General features: G+C 36.1%; 1 protein-coding gene across 3 annotated transcripts in view; it reads right to left on the bottom strand.

The window, feature by feature from the left end:
• LOC115215056 (mitoguardin) overlaps nt 1-12,413 on the bottom strand; it is a 60,476-nt gene extending 48,063 nt beyond the window's left edge. For 2 of the 3 annotated variants that reach the window (XR_005000780.1, XM_036506224.1), the window contains exon 1: nt 12,232-12,413. Coding sequence is in view for 1 of the 3 variants with exons in the window: in XM_036506224.1 (XP_036362117.1) it covers nt 12,232-12,239 (8 nt within the window). In the remaining 2 variants the exon portion in view is untranslated. Of the gene's footprint in view, nt 1-5,949; nt 6,266-12,231 lie in introns of those variants that run through there. The other variant, XM_029784201.2, reaches the window with a different exon arrangement.
• Between the last annotated feature and the right edge of the window lie 281 nt (nt 12,414-12,694).

Genomic DNA, 12,694 nt, shown 5'->3' with positions numbered 1-12,694 from the left:
CAAATGAAATGAGAAGGAAACTAGATATGAGGAATGAGAGGTAGTGTGTATGGAGGGTAACAGTTGAGTAAAGAATGAGACACAATGTGCATGATGGACAATAGTTGGGTAAAGAGGTGACAGGGCATCCATACAGAAGGAACCTGCAGAAGCTAAAGATCAACGAAAACATGGGTAGAAATGGTGAAAACTCACTGCAAGAGCAAACCTCCAAAAAGAGATGACAAATAACAAGATCTCATGCAGATGTATATGTGAGTGTGTGTGTACATACATATTGTGTATATCTGTTTCTTTATTACCCACAAGGGGCTAAACACAGAGGGGACAAACAAGTACAGACAAATGGATTAAGTCGATTACATCGACCCCCAGTGCATAACTGGTACTTAATTTATCAACCCCGAAAGGATGAAAGGTAAAGTCGACCTTGGCGGAATTTGAACTCAGAACGTAATGGCAGACGAAATACGGCTAAGCATTTCGCCTGGTGTGCTAACGGTTCTGCCAGCTCACCGCCTTTTTAAAATAAAGCATCTTGGCAAGAACACGACCTGGTCCAGTAATCGAATGCACTACCTTATAATTGTGAACCCGACGCTCTAACCATTGAGATAATTATATGAAAAAATTTTTTTTTTAAATAAAATAAAAAAATAAATAAAAAAAAAATTTAATAATAAAAATATAATATACAATATTTATGTGTATATCTTTCAGTGAAAGATTTAAACATTAATGAAGAAAACAAAAAAAGTCACACGATGTACTTGTTTTACATCAAATTACAAACATTCCTTTGTGACTATTACAGAACAGCCGAGTAAAATACTGTAAATGACATATATTTGATAATAAAAGTATTAATACAGTACTCTATCACTTAACTCAAATAAAAGTAATGGGAATAGTGAAAATTTCCCTATTGTATTCTTTCAGTTTCTCAGAATCTAAGATAATGCAGTTTTACTTTTGTATGAACATATTTGCCACCAGTAAAAATATTTCATCAATATTGCTTCTAGATTTGTATAATTTAGAAATGCATTTTGAAGAAAAGGATTCTTGAAGGTATGAAAAGTTGAGATGAGGAGGGAAAGATGTGATGGCTAAAAGGTGAACTGTTGAAAACAAGAAATGGTGGCCGTATCAAAAATTCATGTGTTTTGTGGATGTCTCAAGGAAAGCTGGCATGAGGAAGTGGAATTGCTATAACTGTTAAAAAAGAATGTGCCTGAAGAATTCGTTATCTCAAAATCAAAATTACTTCTTTAAAAAGCTATTCAGTAATTCCACTAGTAGTGAGTTGACTGTTCTCACAAAGTATCATAAAATGAGCTGCAAGTATGGGAGTATACAACAGTCAGTTGGTATAACTTTAAGGAGAATGATTGAAGTGAATATATACTTGCTCACTGTTGATAATTAGAGACACTGATGATGCTAGCAAACTTGATTGTAGTGGAGATTGATGAAAATGTTTTGTTTTTCCACCAAAACAGTTTTCATGATGGGCAGAAGAGATAGTATAAATGGGTGGGTTTTCAGTGGTACTGAAATTGGTACCAACAAATGTTTTGCCTTGTTCTCAGAGATATTCATATTCATTATCAATGAAATGATTACCTTCTTAAATGAATGCCAATTAAGTGAACTGGAGGAAAGAAATTTGGTAGTGTTGAAATTTGCTGCAAAGACAGGAAACAGCCTTCCATGACTGTTTCTTGCCATTTGTGTGTCATTGGAAAAGAAGTGTTTGAGTGTATGTGTATTCTTTTACTTGTTTCAGTCAGTTGAATGTGACCATGCTGGAGCACTGCCTTGAAGGGTTTTAGTCAAACAAATGAACCTCAGGATTTATTTTTTGTTAAAGTCTAGTATTTATTCTAATGAACTGCTAAGTTACAGGGACATAAACACACCAACACCAGTTGTCAAGTGGTGGTGGGGATACAAGCACAGACACATAAATATATACATATTTACAACAGGCTTCTTTCAGTTTCCATCTACCAAATTCACTCACAAGGCTTTGGTCAGCCCAAGGCTATAGTAGAAGACACTTGCCCAAGGTGTCACGCAGTGGGACTGAACCTGGACCCATGTGGTTGGGAAGCAAGCTTCTTACCACACAGTCACACCTGTGCCTATGTGTATATATATATGAGAGATTAAGGTAAATACAAGTTTAAATTATGGTTGCTTGGAACCCAGCGTTAGGTTTTCCAAGTGCATTTGGATGCTTAACCAGAATGGATCTTCAGGGGACATGTTATTGCAGTAGGGTACAGATAACTAGTGTCAACACTAGTTCTCTGTAACATAATACAATAAAGCATTCTTTGATGAGAAACACTTATGCTTCCAAATGCACTCGGAACACCCAATGCAGCATTCCAATCAACCATAAGAGTAAAACTAATAATGTAAATTTGTGTTTATCTTAATCTCTCCTACATTTGTTTTATACTGCATAACTAGTAATACTACTTAGTTACTAGGCTCCACTATCTGCTTTAGCAGGATTCTATGGCTGGATGCTCTTCTTAATGCCAACCACTTTACAGAGTGCACTTTGGGTGCTTTTTATGTGGTTTTGTGTCAGGTGATGAGGAGTTAAAGTATGATGGGCAGAAACAGGTGCTTTGCTGCTGAGGAGATACATGCCTACCTCAATTGGAAAGAGAGGAGAGAGAGATGATGGAGAAGATGGTGGTCATACCCTAAGTGTGAAAGGGAGCAGGTTGCAGTGAGTGGTAGACATGGGTGGAGGGAGGGTGTGCAATAGGCAGAGCAGTTTGGGCAGGGGAATTCATCAGAGACAGACTGTATGCAAGGGCATAAACATAAATGACATGGCTTTAGAACCCTATTTTTGCTTAGATGGATGGGTCTTCCCAGGCACAACAAATGAACAATCATCTCCGTCCTTTGTCAACTCTTCTGCGATGCTCAACAACATATGGAGGTCATTTTCACCACTTTGTGCCACTTCTTCCTCTTCCACAGGTTCCATCCACACTTGGCTATCAGCACTTCTTTATCCAGCTGTCCTCATCCATACACATTACATGACCATACCAGTGCAGTCTTCTTTCTTGTACACATCTTATATCTCTTATGTCCAATTTTTCTCTCAACACATTTACACTTTATTTTACATGCACACTGATACTGCACATCCTGTGGAGCATGCTAGCTTCCTTTCTTTCAAAGCCTTCACATGAACTCTGCATTTACAGCCTACATTTCACTATCATGTAGTACTGCTGTTCATTCATACACAAGCACCATATATTCTGCCTTTCATTCTGAGAGAGAGACCTTTTGTTGCCGCCAATAGACGTAATAGCTCTCTGAACTTTCTCCATCCTATTCTTATTCTACCAACTGTACTTTCTGAGCAACTAGTAATTAGAGCACTTACATAACAGAAACTATCTACGTTGTGTGTGTGAGTGTCTAAGTGTGTATGAGTTTATGTAAAAGTTTTTGGATTGTTTATTATAAATTATCTTTTGTTTTTTGTATGTCTCTGTTTTGTTTACACTGGTGTAGTTAAATACTTTGTAATTTGAATTGTGGTAAACAAAATAAAATCATCCTCGTTCAGGTACGGGGATTGATTTAATCAACTCTACTTACTTTCTAACAACTTGTGTCCTTTAGCCTATATCAGAAACAATAATAATAATAATCCTTTCTACTATAGGCTCAAGGTTTGAAATTTGGGGGAGGGGACTAGTCAATTCTTTTCTACTCTATGCACAAGGCCCGAAATTTTGGGGGAGGGGGCCAGTCGATTAGATCAACCCCAGTACACAACTGGTAGTTAATATATCGACCCCGAAAGGATGAAAGGCAAAGTCGACCACGGGGGGAATTTGAACTCAATAATAATAGGTAGTGGATTGGCAGAATTGATAGAACAATAGAAAAAATGCCTTGCAGTATTTGCTCTCGGTCTTAACAACTTGAGTTCAAATCGCACCAATGTCAACTTTGCTTTTCTTGGAGAGTCAATAAAATAAAAGAACCAGTCAAGTACTTTGTTGTTGGTATTGATTAAGTCTTTACCTTACAAAACAGCTAGCCTTCTACCTAAATTTTAAAATTGTTTTTAGTGACAAAAGGCAAACTCAGCAGAGCTGGGTACAAATACTGGTGGAGGTAAAGGACATGAACTGCACCACCTTTCTGGGATTTTTTTTTCTCTACAGAAACCCACTTTTTCGACTGCGGAGATTCCGAATCTGCAAAAAAATCGACATTTCAAAATTTGAACCCCCTCCCAATTTTTCACTTTGTTTTTTTTTTTTTTTTGCGAAATACGTAGAAAAATACGGAGATAATGATTCTGAAAAAAAAAAAAGTTGCTAAAATTTTAATTTTTCGAAGTAGATAAATAAACACCACCTCCACTTTGCCAGCGCATCTGTGACAGAAAGTGAACATGTTGTGGTTGAGGGTCTTTTGAAATGCCGATTTTTTCTTGCAGATTCGGATCCGCAGTCGAAAAGGTGGGTTTCTATAGAAAAAGAAAACCCCCCAAAATAACCAAAAGCGAGTACAGTCCATGACCTTTACTACCCAACAAACACTTTGCTATACTCAATCACGTTTTTTTGTGTTTCGTGTCTAAACCCCTTGGAATTTACTTCATCTTTTATCCTTCCCATTAATGGGTGACCTTCTCCACAACATGAGGAATTATGTTGAATCATTTAAAAAAGGAATACTTGGACACTAGTGGAAGATTTAAGCAGCCGCCGGTTTAATAACTCTCAGCCCTTTATCGGAGTTTACTTTGTTGCGAGCATTCAGCTCTCCAGTCTGGGAATAACTTTTCCTTTCCTTCTATAAATATAGGAGAACCTAAAAGGAATCGTAAGTTCAACTCTTTATCGTCTAGCACGTATTTAAAAGAAAAATAACAAAAATCACCTCAAAACGAAATCTATTTGAACTGTAAACCACAATGATAGAATTAATGAAGTTACTTAATACACAGACAATATGCACAACTTATTAACTTAATCGAATGCAGAGTTGCATGTAAAATTAAGCACATGGCTAGACATCGATATACATACAAGCTGCTTGTCGGTCTACCCTCTAATTGCACTTGGATTTATTTCATCGTAATTTAAGATCGTCAACACAACAGAGTAGAGATGAATACTATAAGTAAATAAACGGTATCTATTCTTATTGTTGGAGAGAGTAAATATGTTTTAGAGAGAGAATAGAGCTTAACAGGTATATATATATATATATATATATATATATATATATATATATATATATATACAGCTTAACAGATATATATATATTTGGAATGGCATAGCAAAATTATTATGATGGATAACAACAATTAGAAATGATGGGAAATTACACGGTAAAATAATGGGAAGTTTCAAGTGTGCAAGGTGAAGAAATACAGAAAAATGAATGGATGAAATATTTTTCTTTAAAAAAATAATCATTGTATCTGCAAATCTATGGGTAGCTGAATTCAGTCTCAATTCAGGTTGTCATTGTACACGAATAAATAAAACAAGCTATAGTTGTCCTCTAACGTAAAAAAAATATAACATATTTCCATATTTTCTTTTTATACTAGACGAAGCTGAGAATATTTTGCAGAAATTGAAACGATAACTTTCAATATTCCAAGAGGCAAAAAATGGGACGGCGACAGATAGATATGAATGAATGACATGTGTAAAGCTGTGGGAAGCCTAAGAAAATAACAGAAACAGAATATTGAAACTAACAACACATTTAACAGGTCGGAAACTGGTGGTGATAGGAACGTGGAATGTATAAAATGAAAGGTCAACTGTTAGCATGAAGATTTTAGTAAATACCTACGTGGCATAAAAGTAATATACCACATCTAAGAATACAAACATATGGATTAATAATCATAGAAAACTCTATATTTACGTAAGAAGAAGGTGTGTAAGAAATAATTGGTTTCTGTTAGAGGTCGCCTTCCTATGTTGAAAGTAGAATTGTTCCCGTTTAGTGATTGCTTCACTTTATTTCACTTCATTTGCGGTTGTTGGTATCCATGCAAGATGACGATACAGCGGTTGCTGTTGACAGAATGTAGACGAGAAGCAAAGCGGCATTTTAAAGCTATAAATATGTGAAAGAAGACAAAACATGATGGAGAAAAGATAAATACACAAACGACTTGCTAGCAGCGATCAAACAGGAAGCACTCTCTACCGGAAATACATTTATCACATGGACTTCATATCACCGGCTTGTTCAATGTAAACAATTGTTAGACAATATTTTCTTTTAACGAAGTTGTATGTTGCCCTATCCTTCCTGCCTAAATATAATGTCCTTTACATTCTATGATAATCACCGATTTAAATAACTAGGTGGGCTTCTTCGAGGTGGATCGTCTTGCTAGAAATAACAATCAAATGTCCTTCAACCATGCCCTACCGTGTTAGAAAACAAAAGACAGGACAGTCGGATAATGTAGTCCTAGGAAAGATAGGTTGGTCATTACTGGAATGCCTTTGATTGTAGGTCTGCTCATTCAGAGCTCACCTGGCACTAAATTATAACATTCTACTCCATTCACAACAAAGAATTTTAGCGGTGAAGCATGTTATTTTGTTGTTTATGACGCAAACATCACCTAGTGTTATTTACCTAACAACGCTTGTCTTTTCGTGTTGTTCTCTTTCTTTCTTTCTCTTTTTTCTTTTAAATAATTTTCAGTCTAAGAAGATTATAAAACGAAATCGTAGAATCCGAATTCCACGCTGTTGAAAGTTCTCAGAGCGTGGAATTCGGGTCGATATAAATATCTTCACCCTGGAACAAAAAAAATAATAATAACCAGCCTATGGAGGGGGGTGTTAACAAGTATGTGGAAAATGAATATGAAAAAAAAAAAATGCGCGCTGACGACCCTGGAGGGTGGGAAGAGGACTTTCGGAAAATTCACAAGATCTGATTTTTCCGTCATAACTTTCGGTAAAATGGATATATATTGACTTTTTTTACGGAATGTAACGTTTTGGTTATGAAAAAATGTTTTAAAAATCGCATTTTCACTTTTCCTGGAATTTTTTTTTTTCTTTTTTTTTGCGAAATACGTAGAAAAATACGAAGATTACGATTCTGAAAAAAAATTGGCTTGTAAAATTTCAATTTTTCAAAGAAAAAAGACAGTGATCAAAAGCTCTGCTAAAATATTCTCACACACAGACGTCATGTATGTGAGACACGATAGCTAAGTTAATGAAAACATCTAAAAGCTTATAGAAATAATTATGCGGTGAGGAAAACAATCCCAGTCCGGTATTGAGAAAATTCTTTATAGTATCTATATTTACTGCCTTACTTTCAAGGTCAAATTTGCCTTACATCCTTCCAGGTTCGATAAAACATTGGAGTGTTAATGAACAACTGGGTTCGATTTAATCGATTATACTCCCACCCATAATCTGTGGCTTTGTGTCAAAGTAAGAGATTAGTCTTATTTTGATTCTTTCGACACTTAGGGGTTCAACTCCTGACATTTTTTGGGCTCAATATGACTTCATTAGCGAAGTATAGACTTACTTCACCGTACTTGTCAAATTAGCGACTGGAGCTTCACTGCATAAACGTACAATATTATAAACTAACTTAAGTAGAAAACAAGAATTGAGTTGGAAGTATGTGACTCAGCGATGTCATATAGACGGAAAACGATCGTTATGTTAATGTTTAATCCAACTAGAAATAATTTATGCAATTAGAAAAAAATTAATATTCTCTTTGAACATTGCAGTTCACTTAGGGACGTATGCTTCATCAACCCTCTTCATCTCTTTATACCTGGTTTGTACCGCTTTTTACATCCATGTAGAAGAAAACTAATATTAGTTATTGACCAATATGATTTTAATTACTTAGGTTTAGTACGGGAGACAAGTCTGGACATGTGATCGCATTATAACTTCAGCAGCAAAGTATTGCTTTGTTTTCCCCCCACTGTTATTGTCTCTAGTTTAAAAGCTCAATGCATTAATTATTAGTTTCACTTTCAATAAAAAATTTTAAAAACGCCAAATCCTCTACAACATGCTTTGAGCAATCCTCTCTCATTCATGCAACACAAACAAACGGATATATATATATATGGATTATTTGGTATCGATACAATCATTTTATTAAGGGATTTTATTGCATTGTGAAAATTGTAGGGAGTGCAACATCTATTAGATACTGCATGTCATTAAGCTACACTGTCCATTGATATGTTGATATTTGCTCTTATGCAACATAGTGCAGCCTGGTGAGTTGGGAGGCTCTCTGTTGTGTTTTGCAGTATTTTGCTGCACTTCATACATCCCTGCCTGCACAGTTTTACAATGCGATAAAATCTCGTAATGAAATAATCGTAGCGGTACCAGTCCACACTGTAAAGTGGTTAGCATTTGGATGGGCATCCAGTTGTAAAAACCATGCCAAAACTGACCTTGCTTGTGCTGGTATCACATAAAAAGCACTCAGTCCACTCTGTTGGGTGGTTGGTATTAGGAAGGGCATCCAGCCATAAAAGTCATGTCAAAATAGACACAGAAGTCTGATGCAGTCTTCTGCCTAACCAGCTCCTGTCAAACCACCCAACCCATGCAAGCATGGAGAGCAGATGTAAGATGATGATGATGTATCATATAATCCATATGTTTTTATTGTTATTTTACACTGTGCTGAAGTTTTCAACTTTGGATATTCAAGAAGTTGCAGATTACCAAACATCAGTGGACCTCCTGGATTGTTTACCTGTTGGCTTGTGTTTTATTATATAGCCATTGGTTTTGGGTATAACATTAAACTGGATATGGTGGTAAGGCTTCAGTTTGGAAGTTCTGAAGTTGTGGAGAGCATGGAGTCACCCCTTAATTACCATTACTCCCAGGTCCATCCTGACCCAGAATGGTAGTACCAGTCAGGGTCCCATGTATGGGTCACATAGATTTTTGTAAGAGTAGATTGAACTCCTTAGCTGCAGTAAAAACAATCAATCTAGGAGAAGGAAAACTTCAAAATTAATACCCTCTTCCAACTTGCCCTAAGCCAGCATGGAAGAGTATGGCTGATTAAGCTAACATGAGGTATGCCCAGATTCATACTACGGAGGCACCTAACTCATGTTAGAGTGTATTCTGCCGCAGGTAGAGACAGTAGGAAATGATGTAGCCATTGATATGTCCTGAGTTTAATTGATCCTCTTTAATCAATATATATCATCATCATTCAATGACTGTCTTCCATGCGTACATGGATAGGACAGTTGACAGGAGCTGGCCAGTTAAAAGACTACCCCAGGCTACTGTGTCTGTTTTGGCTGGGATTTTATGGCTGGATGCCCTTCCTAACACCAATCACTCTACAGAGTGGACTTAGTGCTTTTTATGTGGCACAAGCAAAGGTGAGGTTAGTTTTAGCATGATTTTTACAGCTGAATGCCCTTCCAAATCAAGAATCCATGTAATAAATGTACATACATGTATGATATGTATACATGACACACAAATACAGGTGTATCAAATACCATGCAACATCAATTCTTGATTTATTAAAATTATATCTGTCTCAAGAGGATGTGGTTGCAATTATGAAATGGAAATCAAGACCAGCTCCCTGGGAGAAGAAAAGATATTATCAAGAATCAAAAATTCTCCAGAATTGACATACCATTAAGGAAAAGGAGAGGTTTTATTGTCTGGAGATAAGAGGACAATTGTGAACACATATTTCTGCTTCAATAAGTGTTATTAACATGACAATTGCCATTTAACCCTTTGGCAATTAAACTGGCCATATCCAGTCTCAATATCGTACCTGTTTTATGATCAAACCAGTCAGATCTAGTTTCTTACACCTGCTCTACAACATCATTCTAAAAATAAACAATCACTTCATTGAAATCTTCAAGCCATGAGAATGCATAATTAATTCAAAACAATGTGAATAAATAAACATTACATTTGACAGAGTAACTTGAATGCTAAAGGGTTAATAACTTTAACCCATCCTCTAGAGGTAGAGAAAGTTTTGATAAATCAAGAATCCATGTTGTATGGTATTTGACATATCCATTTTTGTCTATGTTGTTCAATACACATGCTACTGGCTACTGTTAGCTCATTTTTATTTAAATCATACATGTTCATCCATTAATACTGATTATCACTCATACTTTCATTGATCACCTGCTCACCCCCACTTACTACTTAGAGGAGAAAGGGTAATGCCTATGTACTTTTTAAAGTGTCTGAGACGGATGAGAAGTTAACCTCAGGCCACTGACTGGCTTGAATGCTTCCAACAGTGTGGACTCTACTAAGGCTATTCAAAGGTAGCAGTATTAAACTGGGCAACATATTAATTCAACCACCCAAGAATGGGAGTAGTTCCCCTATAGACCTGAAGCCAAGGTAGTAAATATTTGCAGAAGGTACTGTGTAGTGAGATTGAAATTGAAACCATATAGCTGCAAAGCAAACTTCTTAATCACACAGCCTATGGGAATAAGCTAAGTAGCAGTCTGTCAGTTATGACAACGAGGGCTCCAGTTGTTCTCATCAATAGAACAGCCTGCTCAAGAATTTGATGTGCAAGTGGCTGAGCACTCCACAGACATGCATGTTCTTAACACTGTTCTCAAGGAGATTCAGCATGACACTGAATGTAATAAGGCTGGCCTTTTGAATTGCAGGTACTACTCATTTTTGCCAGCTGAGTTAACTGGAGCAATGTAAAATAAAGTGTCTTGCTCAAGGACCTGATGTGCTGCCAGGAATCGAACTCACGACCTTACAGTCATGGGTTGAATACCCTAAGCACAACGCCACACACCTTCAGCTATGAGAATAATCCAGACTGTATAGTCAAATTTAAACACCTTGCAGTAATTAGTTTTGTCCACCCACATTCCAAGTTCATGTCTTACTTGAGTAGATTTTTTTTTTACCATTTCTCTGGTGTTGATAAAATAATATCCAATAACTTTATTGGATTAATTCACTTAACTAGGCATATTCTTTTCTTGTTCTTTTCTTCATTTAACATCCATTTATCTATGCAAACATGGATTGCTTGGGGATATATTCAGGGCAGCAGTTTATGACTAAACACTCTTCCTGTTACCAACCCTTACCTGTTTAGTCAGAAATTTTGCTTATTTTAAATTTGTAACCATGTGCCAATGTGATAAATCATTATTATTATTCATCATCATTTAATGACCATTTTTCATGCTTAGCATGGATTAGACAGTTTAGGTGGTACTGGTGAACTGGAGAGCTGCTCCTGGCTCCAATCTGGTTTGGCTTGATTTCTATGGCTGACTGCCCTTCCTAATGCCATCCACTCCACAAACTGTACTGGGTGCCTTTTACGTGTCATTGGCACTGGCCATGACTATGACTTCACTTAGCTGGACTATTATAAAAATAATGATAATAATTAGGAAATTATTGTATACAGTGCTCAGGTGCACCACAACTTGTCAAAAGTGCATATAAAGTATATGCAGTAATGTACAAATGTCTGGAAAGCGAACAGTGTATGAGTCAGATACATTCTTGCGTGTGTATAGAGGGGGGAAAATTAGGTGTAGTGTTGGCGAATCTCAGGTAGCATGGAAGTTTTGAAGGATGCAGTGCTCCGAAAACTAACAACTGATGCCGTAATCAGCATAGTAATAATCAGAACAGTATTAATAAAATAGGAGCCTCTATGTAAATGCTTCATTCATTGAGAAATATTAGCCAAATTTCCCTCACATCATATCCTACCATTTTGAAAAGGAGGGCATTTTAGATAATACAATTCAAGATGATACTATCTGAAAAGTCAGAACTAAATTCTTCTCATAGAACACAAACGTATTTTATGTATCTGTATATCACAAATGCTATTATTTACATAAATGCTCTGTAATTGTGCCTTTGAAATCGACTCACTTATTCATCCTTGCATGGGTCTTATGCAATTAGCATTGGTGGATTCCTTAATTCATTATTGGGCTGTTGAGAACATCACTGAAGATTCCAACTTCACGTTTGTAGGCTTAAACAAGTTGACAGAACCAATCCCTCTCGCATCTATACATCTATTTCAGAATTTAAATTCAGTTCTACAAATCAATCAAACACTCATCAATTAGACAGTGCTGACATTTTTTACAATAGTAATTCTTACCTAGCCATTGGGGCTTTTGAGAGAAAACTACATTAGAAGTTGGCATGAAATAGCTCCAGTAACGTGATACGAACAATCGACCCATCTGATGGCAGTCTAATATTCTGTTAACTTGGACAGCTTCAGCTTTTTACGTTCTGTGAAAACTCATCTGTTATATTTTTCCTTGTTTTAAATTTTTTGCTTCGAAACGAAAGGAAAAAACTACGAAGATGGTTAAAGAAAAAAAGTAAGAGTAGCGTCCCTTTGTTCACATTTACATCTCGGTGATGCATATTTTCATTAATTTACATCTCTTTTACGCATTTCACTTACTATTACAACTCCGATATTATATATTTTTTACACACTAAATTGTTTCAAAACTTTTTTAAAAAACTTTGAAGAGATTTTTAACCACCTGATCAGTGATGTCATAGTAGCGTTCATTTTTAATTTTGTTTTAGAAGTTTATTTCATTTCT

This window comes from Octopus sinensis, linkage group LG1, assembly GCF_006345805.1.
Source record: "Octopus sinensis linkage group LG1, ASM634580v1, whole genome shotgun sequence".
NCBI lineage: Eukaryota > Metazoa > Mollusca > Cephalopoda > Octopoda > Octopodidae > Octopus > Octopus sinensis.
The sequence above is the reverse complement of the archived record's forward strand: the minus strand, read 5'-3'. Positions and strand labels throughout refer to the sequence as shown.